General features: G+C 36.1%; 1 protein-coding gene across 1 annotated transcript in view; it reads left to right on the top strand.

The window, feature by feature from the left end:
• Positions 1-17,707, top strand: part of SCAMP1 (secretory carrier membrane protein 1) — a 35,056-nt gene extending 17,349 nt beyond the window's left edge. Inside the window, exons 3-9 of the mRNA XM_015848574.2 lie at positions 427-525; positions 785-896; positions 3,598-3,726; positions 8,169-8,328; positions 10,076-10,177; positions 12,941-13,058; positions 15,039-17,707. Of these exons, the coding sequence (XP_015704060.1) occupies positions 427-525; positions 785-896; positions 3,598-3,726; positions 8,169-8,328; positions 10,076-10,177; positions 12,941-13,058; positions 15,039-15,203 (885 nt within the window). The 3' untranslated portion in view covers positions 15,204-17,707. The remainder of the gene's footprint in view (positions 1-426; positions 526-784; positions 897-3,597; positions 3,727-8,168; positions 8,329-10,075; positions 10,178-12,940; positions 13,059-15,038) is intronic.
• Positions 17,708-17,975: the final 268 nt, after the last annotated feature.

Raw genomic sequence — 17,975 nt, forward strand, 5'->3', positions numbered from 1 at the left:
ATGGCACACTACTGTATGTATCTGTTTTACCAGAGTCCTGACAGTGTTTTGTGAGAATGTTGTTTAAGACAGTGCCCTGCCTGGCTAGCTGGCCATATTCATGTCCTCTGAATGGGTGTGTATTTTTGTCTTATCTTTATCTTATAAAAGCTGTTTTGTTTTTTTTTCTTTTAACTGGTAATCAGTAAAATTCTTTGTGTGTTTGTGGCAAGTAGTGTGGTGTAAAACAACCAAGCAAAACACTGCAGCATAGAATATATTTATCTTTTTTCCTAAAGGTTATAAATATTGCAGACAGCATATCAGATTTTCAGGTTATCAGTAACACTTCCTTTAGAACAATCAGTTTAGGCCTTACTGACTTAATGAAAAGGTGGCTATTAGAATAGGAGGCTGTTTCCCTATAACTGTCTCTTGTATTCTTAGGCTCCTCCAGGAAATGTGAAAATGCCTAACGTACCCAGTACTCAGCCAGCAATAATGAAACCAACGGAAGAACCACCTGCTTACACTCAAATTGCAAAGGTTTGTCAATAACTTTCAGGCACCAGATTCCTTTTAAATATAATTCTGTTACATGCTTCTGGAACAGTCTTATAAGTATTATTTTCCTGATGGTTTATGAAAATTAATACTGCCTTTAACATAATCAGTTATCAAATGACTTTATGCAACACAAACTTACTCTTATACAGAACTGGAAATGCTTCATTATGTGAGGTAGGATTAGATTTATTTTTGTACATATTTTTAATCAATATCTCGTGATGTCTGTTTTATTCAGGAGCATGCCTTGGCCCAGGCAGAGCTGCTAAAGCGTCAAGAAGAACTGGAAAGAAAAGCTGCTGAACTGGATCGCAGAGAAAGGGAAATGCAGAGTCTCAATCAGCAGGGGGGTATGCATGAAAACTTTTTTTCTTAGCAACCATTTTTGTTTTATAGTGATATGGTAAAACAGATCTGAAAAGGTTATTATAAATTCTATAGGAGAATCCATCACCTTTGGAACAGTTCATACAATCCAGTAAAATCTGGCATGTACAGTACAAATTTTCACAGCAGTAATATTAAAGGTGGCCTTTGTTACATATTATCCTCAGCTGTCAGTTATTTTTATTCTAATATCTAAGCAATTCTATTTAATAGAAATGGAACAGTTTGAGAAGTAACCTCGTATGTAGAATGCCTTTTCTCTTCTGTATTTATAACTGTAGATTTCTTATCTTTTTTTTTCTTTTACTATGTTATGGGTATAATATTTATGCAAATAGAAGAAAATGTATCTGGTATTAATCTTTGATATGAAACTTCATAATCCATAATCAGGATCTGCATCTCATTTTGCTGTTAATTGTAACTGTGCTGTTTAACACTATCAATTTTCATACTGCAGTTTCACAAATCAGAAGGTAGACATATTTTACCTATTCCTTTTCAAAAGGAATAAGTGTAGACTGAAATTATAAGAGTACTTCAAAATATTTTTTGCAAGGGTGACTTTTTTATGGTCTTTCCGCTTGCATCTGAATTTCTGACTAATTTTTCCATAAATAAAACAGTTTCCATGATTCCCTAAGATTTTATTTGCTCCTTTGGAAGTAGAGTTGTACAACTCTATATGCGTAATCACGTAGTAATTCAGATTTGCTGGGAATTTTCTGACATGTTGTATACCACAAGGATCATCTTACGAAAAGAGTCACATTCTCTTTATAAAGCCATTTTTATTTTCTCTGTACTTAATCTTTTCATTGTCTTCATTGAAACTCTTTACCTGTCCTCCAATATAATGATTTTTTGGTTTACCTTTTTAATTTCCTTTTCCATATTACCCTTCATATAATTTCAGTAAATTGTGTTATGGGTCTGAATTGATTACTTTTCAAGTCTTTTGTGACAGTTTTATTCCCTTTCATCTTTGTCTCAGGGGATGGAAATCTAATACCTGATGCATGTTTCAGAATAAACAGCCATCATGTAAAGTTGACTACAATTGAAAGATCTTAAATTCTGATAGGTCTGCTCAGCTCCATGCCTTTGGTCTTCTCTGTTTGGGTCCTGTACAATATTGCTTGTGAACAGCACGAAGTGTGCTGTTTCTTATTTCAGCTAACTCAATTGGGCATGTCTTTAAAAAATCCACCAGTGTACTTGCACAAGGCTAGTTTGGGGATGTCTTCAATGATGTGCCTCCAGTATGAATGCAGTTATGTTCGCAGGCCTTAAGTTGGTAATGATGTATTGAATTAAATAAATCTGAGCAACCTCTTTGTGTATAATTCAGTATTGGAACATGATTGTCTTAAAACGGTGATACATAAAATACCAATATAGCACCATTTTTCAACTAAGACTGAATGCTGGGTTGGAAAAGCATATCAAATAGCATTATTAATAACTTGAATTATTTAAAGATATCTGAGTTTTTCTGTTACTCTCTCTTGAAACTGAGAGAAACAATCATATACTGCCAAATAAAGATCTGAATTGTTATTAATGTTTTTCCTAGAAGAAACTCCAGAGTAGTTTTAAAAACAAGTAGGCATGTTGATTAAATTTATATGTTCTCATTATAAATCATCAGCTCTAAAAGCCTGGGTGAAAAAACCTCAAGTGTAAGAGGCAGAATGTTCAGCAGATCCTCAGTGTTTGGGAGTTCTGTAGACAGAACTGACAACTTCATCTTATTTTGAGTGAGGAAAGAAATAATTTCATAATACAAGTACGTACGATTTGCTAGCTTTCTGTTCTTACTAGGTGAAACACTAGTGAAGCTATGGTTGAATATGAAATTTGCAAGCAAAACATTGTCAGAATTTCAAATAAAGTTACCTTTAATTTTATCTTTAGCTCCCCTTTTGGAATATGGTGATTTACATATCTGTTGTGTACAGGATTTGAAATGTTACAGTGAAGGTTTGTTAGAATCATCTCAGCTGGATTTCTGAGTCTGTGTGTATACCCCAGCCTGTGAATATATCAGCAGGCAGGAATCAAAGGTTGCCTTTGAGTCCTGACTGTGTCTGAAAACTTCATATAAAAATGTAATTGGTGCTGCAGGGATATCTTCTCACAGTTGAGAGTATTTTAATAGCTGCTTTTCTAAACTTTTATGGGCTTAAAAGCAACGCTTTGACTATAAACTATATTGGGAACTAGTTGCAATTGTTAGAGATAGCCAGGTGTTAAAAATACCAGGATTCAGAGGATTAAGATTGCCTTTCTATCTCTACCTTTTGTATTCAACAAAATGAGTAGGTGAGTGTAGCACATTGTGGAGAAATGTGCATTAAGAAGTAAAGAAACCCTGAAAATTTGTTTTTCTGACAAAAGTTTACTGTTTTTTTCAAAGTTTCTCTTTCCTTGGTACTTTATAGGAGCTATCAGGTTCTGGCTTAGGTATTTACATTGATAAAACAGATAAAATACAGTCTGCAGTGGTCTGTCTGAATTTTGTTGTATCTTACTTCTAAAATTTGTGTTAGGGTTGGTAATAAAACTCTTGGGTTTTTGTAGCCCAAGCTATCTAGATTATCTTTTTCTAGTAGTGAACTCATATTATAATGCATGTTTTTTGTTTTGTTTTTTTATTTGCAGGTAGAAAAAATAACTGGCCACCTCTTCCTGAGAATTTTCCAGTGGGTCCATGTTTCTACCAGGACTTTTCTGTAGACATTCCTGTAGAATTCCAGAAGACTGTAAAGATTATGTACTACTTGTGGATGTGTAAGTTTTTGTTGTTGTTGTTGTTGTTTTTTAAAGAAGAAACAAGTTGCTGATTCAGGCTTGATGCTGCATGCTTCCTGCTTAGCTTTTGCAACATCTGTGACAATATATTTTTTAAATCCATAAATTAAATATTTAAATGAAACCTTCTTGTTAGTTTTGCCTTCAGAAACACTGAATTATTTCATAGAAACTTCCTTGGGGACAAAAGAGTTATCCTAAAGCAGTTCTGTATTATGTATTGTATTCCATTTTAAATCTCATTATTATCATAAAACAGTATTTTACCATTTGTTACCTTAGAAATTCAAATTGATTGTAAAAATGGTAAAATTATATGAAGAAATACGATTCACGATTGTTGTTAACATACTGTGATTTAAAAAGTGTAATATCCATTTGCTTTAATATGCATACTTATAGTTCAGTGTAGTTTTAGTGTTAATATATTTTAGTATTATTTAGTATCATTGTTAGTATGTTGTCCTCATTCAGATGATGCATTTTGAGGAAATGCTGAATGAACCAAATGTGCAAATGACATACTACCCCTTTCCAAGGATCAGAACTCACCAAACACTCACAGTCTCCAAGTAGAGACCCTTCCCTTGTGGCTGCCAGTCCTTTAATGAGTTTAGGGAGGGATGGATCTGTGATTCACACTTTCCAGTCGCACACGTGAATTGCTTCCACCTGTGCTCCCAGGGCTGGCTATACCCCTTCACCAGGTCAGTCACTGGTTCAGGCCATGACCTAACGGTTCCCATACAGCTGGTAATCCTGTTAGTATGATTGAAGCATGTCTATGAAACAAGAACATTAAATCAATTCCAGCTCATCCAGGGCTTGCTATTTTCATTGCTGGGTCATCAATCATTAATGTAAGAATATGTGAATTTCTCAGAAATTGGCCAGGCATTTAAGATTTATGTCAAATGAAAGAGGAAGGGATCCAGAATGTTAAGATGTTAGTTGTGGCCACTTTCAGAATTGAGTTTTGGAAGTTCTGTATTTTTTTTAAACACAAATCCAGTTGGTTGGTAAGAATCTGAATATTAAGAGTTTTTCTTTTCTCCTTCGTACAGAAAGCAGTAATATCTTAGAATTTCAAAATATATTTAAAATATATTTGAGTTCTGCTCTCATAATAAGATTATTGATTTTCTTCTAATTAAAATGGTTTTGAATCCTCTTCTTCATGTCTTTCTTTAGATCTCCTACTCTCTGACTTAAGGTTTACTAAGGAAGGAGGGAAACAAGGGAAACAAGCATAATAAAAGTAGATTATCTATTTGAGGCTAAAAAGAGATGATTAAGTACTTTAGGGTTGACTACTTCAGTGCTTTAGGGCTGATACCTACATGGTTTAGCTCATACCTCATTAGAGAAACTTTGCTTCTGGGTGGAGGCAGTCATTAGCATAGCAAACCAACTTGTTTCTGCTTGTTGTACTTTCTATTCTACATCCTCTGCATCTGAAAACTTTTAAGGCCTAGGGATCTGCAGAGATGATAGAATTTGGATAAATCTGGTACTGACTGCTCTGCACTTTGTAAAGTTGTTTTCCTGGCCTTTTATTTACTTATGTATTTATTTTGCAGCCCTCATTTTGTGAGGGCTACAATAATACACATTATATAATCTACATTATAGATCTGTGGTTTTTTTTTTTGGTTTTTTTTTCCCCTTCTTGGAAGAGACACTTTTTTTTCTGTTTTCGCTATGTGCTTCCCTTCATTTTTGGACTGCAGCAGTTACAGGGTAATGGCTTCTGTCAGCTGACAGTGGTATGCTTCTGTACTCTCTTTTTTTGCTACCACTGCTGTTTTGGTGACTTGTAGATGAAACAGCAATTTTCCAGTGCCTGTGGCAGCGGGCACTAGCTTCTTACATCTGTTTATAAATGCTTCTACAAGTGTGATGACTGTCTCTTGATCACTTTCTGACACCAAACTCCTTTTGGCTCAGAAGCCTGTTTTCCAGTAAACAGGCACTTTTTACTAAGCACAGCCCAACTGCATGTGCAAAAAGAGCAGTGTAAATTTTCAAGGAATTTTTATTATTTAAAGTTAAAAACTGAAGATCTCTTTAATCTTATGGAAGGCTTTATGGCATTTGCCTTTGTTACTTGGTGTTGTTTGAACTTTTCCTTTATTCTGTGACAAGATTTTCAAAGGCAAAGGACTTAAAGGACTTATGGATGATGGAGAAAATATACTCTAGGGTGTCAACTTCTATGATGTTTTTCCATTTGGGGTTCTTTGGACTCATTCATTCTGCTGTCTGAGGGTTCAATCCATAGTGTGTATTCATCTGTGTGGATGTTTGTTTTGGCATTTCCTGGTACCTCCAAGTGTGGGTGCTTCATAAGCTCCTTCCAAGCCTGCCTTAGTGTTACTGTCTTTATCATCAGATGGTGTTTCTAAGTATATAATTTAATTCTCCAGTGCTGTGACTGGAGAATACCATCTGCTATTATTACGAAAGATGCATATGTCCCCTTTAGTTATTTTCTTTCAACTAGCATAGTTCACCCAACTGTTTTTTGTAGGTCATGTTTTCTAGAGTTCTGATAGTTTTGTTGGTATCTTACAGATTTGCTATTTGGACCATTTCAAATTATTATGGCATTTTTATGGTATCTAAAATTGGACAGTGTGGACTGGGTACAGTATTTTAGCTGTAGTTTTAATTTACTGTATAGGGTGAAAAAAGCCTTCATACTCCTGATAGCATGAACTCAGACCCCTGCACCCTGTTAACAATTCTTGCTTTTTTTGCAATTCTTGGTATTGTCCACTCATGTTTTTGTTGTTGTGGTGGTGGTGTGATGACTGTTGTAGTCATAATTCCACTCAGGAAGAGCAACCATGACTTGCGTTGGCCAGTGGACTGTGTATTGAGAGACGTTCGTTTTTTCTAAGCTACTTTTTGGGTGAATATTCAAAGTGAAAATCATCATGTTTTGATCAAAGTCTGTTTCATTCCTATTTGTCATTTTTAGGGTCTGTGTGTAGATGTCCCACACCCCTTTCCAGAAAGAACAGAACAGACAGGGAACAAAAGTCTAAGCTAACTTTTAAGCTAACTTGTGGCTTCAGAATTCTCTGTAGATGTCTCGTTGCAGTCAGGTCATTCAGTTAAAGGGTGACAGCCCAGCTGATTTCTGAGAGAAAAGCATGTTCTTTTGCTATATATCTCAGTGAGGACTTTATTATCTCAGCCACTGGAAGTGTCCAGAGTTCTGCCAAAGACTAAAGTAATGTCAGCCTTTGGAGTTGTCTTTGAAGAGGTAGAATATTTTTAGACCTGCCTATTAATCTTGCAGTGTCTGTGTTGATTTAAGGCTTGCTTAAAGTACAAACTGAGAGGGAATGAACGAAAAAGCTTTGAAAATTTTGTTCAGAATCTTTGCAAACTCACCAGTTCCTCTGTTGAACTTATCTTACAGTAGAATGACTAAAATATTTCTCTGGACTTGAGCAGTTTCTTGCAGCACTGTTTGCATGTTCTTAATTGTGAGAGGGCGGCCATGTTTTACAGTGAGCAGGTAGAATCACTCTTGAATCATTGGGTAATCATCAGGTATTGCTGAACAGAAACAAATTCATTTTTATCTTTTAAGTATCTGAAAAAACAATAATTTCTATGCTAGATACTAAGTGTTTCATAATTAGATACTGTGAAAATATTTTCATGATGTAATGTTTCTTACTACTGCTGTGTTGTTTGTTCTAGGAGTCAAGTATTTTTGAAGTAACTGTCAGAATGCCAGTGCATTTCCTTTAGTTGAAATGTTAGCCTGTAACATGATTTTGTTTAACGGATAAATGTATTTTCAAAGTAGGGTATTTTTCTCTGCTACGTGTAAGACAAAGTGTTTGGCAAAAATATATTTGATGTATTTTATATTTGGATTATATGTTGAAAGTTCCTTTTAAATTAGAACACGTCTGATGCTAATTTTTAATGTATTTTGAATTACTTACAGCACTGTCTTTAAAAATATATAGGAAAAATGTGGAAATGTATTGTAATATTAAGGCTGATACTCTGCATTTATTTACTTGCCTGATTGTAAGAGAAAGTAAATAGCCTTTTAAAATGTGTGTATGTGCATTATCAATAGCTATAATAGAGGAATCATCCATTACTGCACCTTTAGAAACCCCTTTTTTTTCATCCTTCTAGTTTTAAGTGTTTTATCTCCACCATGTACCTGTTTATACTTGATTTGTTGTTGTTCTGTTCAGTGCTTTCACTTGGGAATATTGGCTTTATTATGAAAGTTACGAAGCTATATAAAAACCAGTTGGATTACTGCAGTGAGGACATTGCTTTATTTTCAGCATGTTTAGTATTTTAGTTATTACTTTAACACTTAATCTTTTCTTATATAACCATAATTTTATTGAGACTTTTTTTTGTTTGTGCTCTTACAGTTCATACAGTGACACTGTTTCTTAATATCTTTGGATGTTTGGCCTGGTTTTATGTTGATGCTTCGCGAGGTGTTGATTTTGGATTAAGTATCCTCTGGTTCTTGCTTTTTACTCCTTGTTCTTTTGTCTGCTGGTACAGACCACTGTATGGAGCCTTCAGGTAAGAACTTCATCATGACTTGTAATACATTTCTTAAATATCCTACTTATTGAAGTGCATTAACATTGCAGGATTTTTGTAATTAAGATGGTCCTTTAATATGAGTTCATTAGAAACAAGTAGTATATTTGCCATTAAATTAATTTCTGTATTTGAAATATAAACAGTTGTAGTTAGGATTATCGTGGAACATCCTTTAAAATATTTACTGTTTCTACTTCTTTCTATTGGGCTGGTAACAATTTCAAGCAAAATTCTCATTATATTGCACATGAGTAGATCTACGGTTAAATGCTCTTAAATTTTTGGCTTCCTAAGTGAAATTAATGAAACTTGAATCTCATGTTTTATTGTCTAGTGGCCTGAGATGCCTGAAGTTGTTGTAGACTGAGATTCTTAAGCTTGAGTAAAACTAATCATTATTAATGAAGTTCCTGTATTTTTTCCCAGCTTTTACCTTCTATATTTGGTGGACTTCACAGTCTTGAAATGCATCAGCGCTGAAAAACAAAACAGTTGCAAAATTGAACTTTGTTTCAGTCATCATGAGAAAATTTGAAATTTCTTTACTCTTAGAATATTTTCTTTAATTTTTACATTGAACTGAATCAGAATATTGTCAGATTAAATACACTTTTTAGAGAAAGATTGATAGCCTTTTGCATGTTTCTTTTTGATAACCAAGGAGGTTGCATGTATTATCGAAGATTTGTGTAGCTTAAACTGCATTTAATTACATACAAATGATAATACCAGAATGCATGATGTAAATAATAACTGGTTGAGGTGTTTTTTTGTTTGTTTTTATAGAAACCAGTCTTCTTGAGAGCATTAGAGAAGTGGTAGCTTTAACTAAATCTGACATAGTGTTGATTTATAAATAATTGTTATTCCTGACTTGCTGGAGTTCAGTGACATATTCTTTTAGGATTTTAAGTCTAGTAAATCTATAGCATTTCTTAGTTGTTTGGAACACTGTTACTCAGCTTTCACTTTGTGCTGAACAACTGAAGGCAGCATTTACTGAACTGAAGGGATTGAATCAATAGTAATGAAAAAATTCCCACAAGAAATGTTACTGCTAGCAAACTTGATTCCATATTCTTAATTGGTATCTTAACTAAGTGACTTTTACTTTATTTGGAACTTTGAGATCAAGCATATCGATTCATCACTAGTTTTGGAGTCTTCATTGGAGTTTTACCTGTTCATCTGTAGTTGGAGTTTTGGACAGGCTGTTGACTCTTTAGTCCTTATCAAGCTGGCATTTTAGTAATTTAAATAAGAAACATATTTTGTATGTTTTGCCTTTAAAAAACAGATACCTCAGTACTGTGATCTGCATTATGCTTCCTTAATTACAGATCAGATTTTATGTCCTTTTCCATTACAAGATTTTAGTACAGTACTGTCAGTACCATAAATTTCAGAACTCTGTTCTGCATTTACTGTGGCGGAACTTCTGTGTTAAGTCTAAGAGGCCTTGCTTTGTGCAGAACAAAACACAAAGGAGTAGCACCTTGCTGTTACTTTTACCTCTTGAAGAGATGCAAGAGGCAAACCTACTGTATTAAAGAGGAAAACACTTGTAAATAAGCACAAATCACAGAATTGCCAATCTTTGAAGTCATCATCAACAATTCAAAACACTTTTCATCTAGTTAATACATATTTTTTTTAACATAGTATAGTGCTTTGTCAGTATTTCCTGGATGCATTACATTTTTTTTTTTCCCCCCTCTTTCAGGAGTGACAGTTCATTTAGGTTCTTTGTGTTCTTCTTTGTGTATATCTGCCAGTTCGCTGTACATGTACTTCAAGCTGCGGGATTTCAAAGATGGGGAAACTGGTGAGTGTTCTGTTCTCTGAGTATGACAAACATATTTTGTATAGCACCTGCAATTTAGTCTATGTTTTTAAATATATATATGTTATTTTCGCTAGAATTGTTATATTTGGCACTCAGAAAAGCGTAAGTGAAAGATATCCTAGGAGTGTGAGGTACTTCTGTTGCTAGGCTGTTCAAAGTTTTGCTGTTTAGTGTACACAAGGCTGAACTACTTGTGTACCCACTCCCGTATTTTAGTGGTGTGTGGAGGTGTTACGTGCTTAGAATAAGGGAAGAAAACACAGAGAAAATTAGAATAATTCAAAAGTAATAGGATGCTGTTTGTATTTTCCTTACAGTTATTTGTTATTTTATATGTTTACCACTTGCTAATGAAATTTACAGCTAAAACTTGCAGAATGAATCAGTCGGGTGTTTGAGTGTGTATAGTGGTCTATGCCCAGAGGGGTCATGGGATCTTCTTCTCTAGAGATACTCAAGATTGACCTGGATACCTAGCTGTGCAACTTACTGTAGAGTGCCTGCTTTAGCGGAGGGTTTGGACTCTTGAGGTCCCTTCCAACCCCTGCAATTCTTTTGTGATTCTCTGTGATTTTTGTTATTGTTTGAAAAGCTCAAATGGCTAAGGCAACTGCATATTCTGTAATAGTTAATTTTTCTTTTTGCTGCACGTTAATGCAAGAGCTGCTCTGAAATTAGTGTCTCCTATTTTATTATGTTGGCCCATATCAGAGGCAGATGGTGGTGGTATGGCAGTAGAGATTGAAACTTCCCACCCTTATTCTGTTGCATTTTTTGCTGCGTGACAGATGGGAGCATAGGGGCAGTCTGGCAAAGTGGCATCTGACATGGAAATGTGTATGGTGCAAAGGTGTGTCACTGAATTCCTCTACATGGAAAAAAATTACACCCATTGACAGTCATTGACACTTGCTGAATGGTTATAGAGACCAAACAGTGGATGTGTGCACAGTGAGGAAGTGGCAGTACATTACAGCAGCGGCAACAGCGCCAGCTGGTCTCCTTCACTGGGGTGCAGATCTTTACAAATGTGGTATGCAGCTCTTGTTCATGGCTAGTGAAACTGCGTAGCTAATAATGGCGACTGCATTGAAAAATAGTGCTTTTTAGCTAAGAATTTGCTATGACTATGGCAACAACCTTCTCACTTTTCCTCATTCATCTGGTGGGTCACTCAATCATAGAAAGAGATTAGGGTTATCAAGCAGGACCTGCCTTTCATGAACCCATGCTGTCTGGGCCTGATGCCTGATTTTCCAGCACGTGCCATGTGATCTCACTCAAAGTGATCTGTTCCATAACTATCCCTGGCACTGAGGTAAGGCTGTGACAGGCTTGTAGTTCCCCAGATATTCCTTATGACCATTCTTGTAGATGGGGATCACACCGGCAAGCCTCCAGTCCTCTGGAACCTCTCTGGTTGACCAGGAAAATTGATAGATGTTGGAAATCAGCTTGGTAATCATGTCTGCCAGCTCCCTCAGTGCCCTCAGGTGGATCCCATCTGACCCCACGGACTTGTGATAGTCCAGGTAGAGTAGTAGGTCTCTAACTGTTCTCACCTGAATTGTGAGTGAGGAGCTTATAATACTTAAATTTTACACTTAAAAGTTATTGGGAATTGTAGTTACCATTCCTGCAAAAAAATCCTCAGCAAAACAGAGCTAACTAAAAGCATGATTGTAGTAGCCAGTTGATAGCATGGAATGCTATGACTGGCAGTACAATATCTGGGTAATGATATTTTTCTATATCAGTGATATTTTGCAACTAATATGCAAACACTTTGTACAGCAGCCAAAACAATATTGCTTTAGAATGGGAGCATAATGAAAAGTCCCATTTCATTATTTTTTGCTCTCAAATTTGTGTTCCTTTTTCATAGATATCTTGATGGACATGAGAAAATTAAATTAATTTTCTAGGGGCCACTTTTCTAGTGTGTGGAATAAGCTTCAAAGGATATTTGCAGAATGGGTATTAAAAGTAGCCAGGTCAGAAGATGCTCTGTACAGTTCAGACTTTGGGGATTTGTGGTAGAGTCCAGTTGGATATGGGGAATCAGAGCAGTATGAAACAGAGGAGAATTTTAATGTTCTGAAGGTTTACAGAATTTATTTGCTCTCTTAATTGGAAGAATCTTTTCCATCTTGGTATTCTGGGTTTCTTAATGCAGGCTGCTTTTTTGTGGTTTAAAGGTTTGGTATTGTTCTACACTGTTGATGTTTCAGTTTAAAAAAATAATAAGTGCTTAAAGTAGACAATGAGTTGTTAATCTGACTACTTCTTTAATAAGTTATCATATTAACACCAATTGAGAAACATTCACTCTGTGGATATAGCTCAACAAATCCTCCCACACGCAAGATGTATGTATGGCATATTTTTCTATTATTTTTAAAGAAGTTTTAAGTGTTTTGGGGGGACATTTTCATGAAGTCATGCAATTTTAAATGAGTCTGAAATGTTGTTATGACCAAAGGTAACCAAGATTGATAAATTACTCTCAAATTTCTTTAATTTCTTCTTGACTTGTACTGAAATTTTCCTGATAAAGTAGAACTGAAGCTGTAAAAACTGGCTGCAATACAGAAATGTTCTCATTGGTAACTTCTCTGAATTTCCTTTCAAAAATATTTGGAGTTGATTAGGACCAGGAGTTTATCTAGCTTTCCTCTGATATGGATGAATGGTTCCAGTGCTGTTCAAGTAAAGTTTGGTGTTTTCTTTTTCTTCCTTCAGTGGATGGATTTCATCTCTTACTGGTCTTAATAAGAGTATTCCTGTTGGCATTATGATGATCATCATAGCTGCACTTTTCACAGCATCTGCTGTTATCTCATTAGTTATGTTTAAAAAGGTAAGCTGTTTGTTCCACTTTTCTGCTTTCTGTGTTTGGCCTGGAATTTGTTTTCCTTCAGGAGAGTCACAGAGTAGGGGGGGATTATGTGATATTCTTGGGGGGTCTGCTGTACATATTAAGAAAGTTTTACAAGAAAGGTTGTAAGGAGGCTGGAGAGCTGTGCTGAAGCCAGTGGGATGAGGTGCAACAAGACCAAATGTTGGGTCCTGCACTTCAGCTACAATAACCCCAGGCAATGCTACAGGCTTGGGGCAGTGGCTAGAAGACTGCATAGAGGAAATGGACCTGGGGTATTGATTGATGCTTGGCTGAACATGAGCTGACAGTGTGCCCAGGTGGCCAAGAAGGCCAATGGCATCCTGGATTGCATCAGAAACACTGCTGCCAGAAGGAGCAGAGAGGTGATTGTCCCCCTGTACTCAGCACTGGTGAGGCCGCACGTTGAGTACTGTGTCCAGTTTTGGGCCCCTCACTGCAAGAAAGACATCGAGGCCCTGGATTGGAACATGCTCAAAGAAGGGCAACAAAGCTGGTGAGGGGTCTGGAGCACAGGCCATATGAGGAGAGGCTGAAGGAGCTGGGAATGTTCAGCCTGGAGAAGAGGAGGCTCAGGGGAGACTTCATTGCTCTCTATAACTTCTTGAAGGGAGGCTGTAGTGAGCTGGAGGTCAGGCACTGGAATGGACTGCCCAGGGAGGTGGTGGAGTCACCCTGGGGGCATTCAAGGAATGACTGGATGTTGTGTTGAGGGTCATAGTTTAGTGGGAGCTGTTGGTAATGGGTGAATGGTTGGACTGGATGATCTTTTTGGTCTTTTCCAACCGTGGTGATTGATTCTATGATTAACAACTGTGCTTCTGTAGTACTACCTTACTGCTATGTTTAATGATTTTCACATACCCAAACTCTCCTGTCCCTCAAATTTCAGTCAGAAATTTTAAGTATAGCCTGGTGATGTCAACCTCGCGTTATTTCTTTTCTCCATTAATACTCAGATACAGGAGAAGAAATCAAGAAAAATGTAGATCAGGTTGGGCTCTTTTAGTCTTTCTGTAAAATGCATCTGGATTCTTTTAGAAAGCCTGTGTACCCAGCATGCTCAGATATGGCATGGTGTATCTTCACAGGCAGGAAACAGTCACATTTCTACCAAAGGAAAAAAGTTACAACATCAGTTTGCCTGCTGTGTGTAGATGGAAATGTCTTTATAATACTGTTAAGGCAGTTTTATCAACTATTTAAAGACATGATTGAAAATGAATCTAAAATTGAGATCTCATTTTAATTGTCAGGTAATTGGATGTTACTGAGGGTTTGATTTTTGTTGTACTATAAATCGTGAGCTGTATTGTTTGTAAGTCATCTGGTTATCATCTCTGCTTATTATGCAGACCTGTTGGGCACAATACTAGCAGATGCATATCTACATTGCTAAGATATTTTGAACTATACTCAGTAATAGCATAGCTTAATAGATCCTTGTAAGCACGTAAATTTGAGAATTTTTTTCCTAAAGATTGATGCAGAAAAGAGCTGGTCAGATTGTTACTGTCACAGCACAATTTTTTGCCTTTGTTTTTGCCTTTGTTTTAACATGGGCATTCACTTTCAATGAGCATGCCAAATTGTAGGGAAATTGAGACAAGCTTCTTTTGCAAGCCATGGCCCTGTGTAATACTAAGAATACAGCCTGTCTTGCTTACTTAAATACATTGTTTTAGAAAGTGGGTATTATGCAAGTTAAAAGCCTTTTGAGAGACCCCTGTGAAAGCGTAAGTAACAGAAATCTGTGCAATCAAACTGTGTACAGTGGGGCAGTCAAAATTTGTAGGACCTTGTGCAGTAGCAGTCTGACTCATTTCCAGATCCTTCTAAACATACAAGTGAGTTTTCTCTACCACACAGCTCTGCTTTTGCTATTACTCTACTAGGAAATGGAAAGCTCATCACTTTTTCACTGCTTTCACACATTCCTAGGTTCATGGTCTCTACCGCACAACTGGTGCTAGTTTTGAGAAAGCACAGCAAGAGTTTGCAACAGGAGTGATGTCCAACAAAACTGTACAAACTGCTGCAGCCAACGCCGCGTCGACAGCAGCCACCAGTGCAGCTCAGAATGCATTCAAGGGTAACCGAATGTAGAGGAGATCAAAGAAGTTGCTGTGGTTCTCTTTGATTGTGCTTTATTTTCAGGTCATTTATTCTGTTTCCTAAAAGCCTAGAATAAAGTTAACACAGCATGTTTGTCCTTCCTTCAGCTGTGCATGGGTAAAATGGGAAATGTTTGTTTTGTTCTGTTATAAATTTATTTATTTTGAGAGTAAATTCTTTGCCCTCCTTTTAGATGTTGCTATGTGTAACGTAAAGCCCTCTGTATTTTATGGGAGATAAACCATTTCAACAATTGGCCTGATATTGAATTAATGGTATTTAATGATCAACTACATAAATTAGGAATTTGATAAATTCTTCAAAACTTTTTTTAGGGTAAGTCTTTTGATATAAACCTGTAAGTTTGCATGAACGCTGTTGAGTTATCTGATCATATTTAAATAGTGTTTTGGTCCAGAATTTACTTGCACCACTTTATAGCATTTGTTTATATCTATTTTCATGGAGTATTCCCTTCCTGTGAGAAATGACAATGATGCATAAACATTCTCTGTAATAGAATGTGTAATGCAGTGTACAAGTTAAGGAAGTTCGCTGATGGTTACAATCACAGACATAAATGATTATATACTGTGTTTTTTATTTCAGTATTTCTTTCTTGAAGTAATAATTTTGCTGGAAAAGAACAGAATATTGATGTTTAGAACACTAGTTTCTTGTCTAGCTCTCCTCTTTGACATGCAGTGGTATTTTTTGTTTTGGGGATTCTTAGATTTTGGTTTTTTTAGCGTAGGTTTGTGTTTAACAGTGGTACCGAATCTCTAGCCTTGTCAGTCACTCTGTTTACTGCTTGTCCAAAAATTGAAATACACAGTATTTAATTTTCTTACAACGATACTGTCTAAGATCAATCTTTATAAGCAATGTCATTTAACAGATACTTGAATTCATTTTAACATAACTCAGCCATCTCTGTGATTTACGTTGGAAGTAAGAGCTTCCTATTTTGAACTGCAAAAGTGAAAACTATTCATCTTTCACAAAATTAAGTCATTGAGCCGAAGGCTTAAAAGCCTGAATGTTTGCTGTGGAGCTGAGCGTGGGACGTACCATCATAATGTTCTAAAGTTAATCAGGTTATAAAGTGATGGATTTGTCCTCTGAAGGTTACTTAAAGTTCCTTGATTTGGCTCATGAGCATAATATTTGGGCTGTTTTTTTTTAAGCTTTGTTTTCTAAAATGAAAGCAGGATGTGATGCCATGACCTGTAGTGTAATTTTATTGTAGATGAAGAATTTATCAGCTCTTAATGTGAATCGCGTTTAGCAAGATTGAGCCAGAACTTTGAGGCCCCTCCATGCTGACAAGTCCTTCTTTACAGTACATTTACAATAACACAAAGGTGTTATTTTTTAATGCTGTTAATTCCTTGATAAGTATTACCGTTAGCTGTAGTAATTAGTCTCCTTTGTTTTACTAACTTCTTTAAATCCAACCTGAATTTGGATAAATGTAGCAGTTCCACCTACGCAGAAGTTAAGTAATAATAACATACTATCATCTAAATATTCTTTGTATCACAATGTTAAAAGCAATTTAACTGTTCTATCCAATAGGGGCTCTCAAATTTTACAGTAGTGAATAGGTTGGCGTTGAACTTAAATTTGTGTAGGATGTTAATAAAAGCTTTCCAGACAAGCCTGTATTTTCTGCTGAGGTCGGGCACTGCTCTTCTAGCAGCTGTACATCAAAATTGTTCTTTTGGAAATCTTTTAAATTTGACTTGAAACTCCTGCTTGGGAGCTGTAATATGGATTGTTTTGAATCTAAATTTGAGCAGTTATCTTGGATCTCTCTTGGATTTGAATCCCAGGGACATAATCTTTGCTTTAAGCTGAAGAATGCATAATTTACTATGCCTGAATATACAGAGGAAAAGAGATATAAAACCCCAATTCCACAGGCGTATTTTGCCAAATGGTTAAATGTTCGGTGAGAATGTTCAGTGTATGTTGGGTGCTGATTTGTGATGTCCCGGGCTGAGTGTACACATCCAAACCTCATGAGCAAAATCCAGGACGCTGTTACACGTGAGCTTTTAAATGAGAAATCTGATGCTTCACAGCCCAAAAGTAAGGAAGAAGTTTTAGTTTACCTTTGGTAACAGAAGGCTGATGTTGGTTAAAATACTTCTACCCAAATAAATTGAGCTTTTAGCCTCTTATTAATTACCAGAGTATGGCACCCACTTGTCATTTTGTAGTATTGTGACAAATTGAGTACAGAGTATGAAGTTTAAACACTGGAATGTCAGTAGTCATTGATACGTAATATAGGAGTATTTATCATGGGGATGTTTGTATATTTTGTAAATTACTAACAATGCTCTGTCATCCTGGTGAGTGTCAAGATCCTCTACAAACACTCCTTCTGTCCCCTCTGTTTGCATGTCTGAGTTGTTCAGAAGTTTTGTATATTTATTGTATTAACACGGTGTCACGGAATAAAACAAAACAAAACTTTTTTTCCGGGATTTTTGCTCTGTATAGTTTTGAACAAAACAGTTCTTTTTTTTCTTTCAGAATTCAGGATGACGTACAAGGCGGCTGATCTATGTAAAAATCTCACTGGCTTTTTGTAACTCTGTATATAAATGCTTTAAAATTATGCTGAAATGGGGAAGTTGACCTCTATTGGAAATACCACATTAGGATAAGAAGAATAGCCAACTCAAGTATTGTAAGAAGCATTCTCAAATACTTGCAGCCTGCTTCCTTGTGCTATATAGTTAGAGGGTTAAA

Source organism: Coturnix japonica, chromosome Z (genome assembly GCF_001577835.2).
Source record: "Coturnix japonica isolate 7356 chromosome Z, Coturnix japonica 2.1, whole genome shotgun sequence".
Taxonomy (NCBI): Eukaryota; Metazoa; Chordata; class Aves; order Galliformes; family Phasianidae; genus Coturnix; species Coturnix japonica.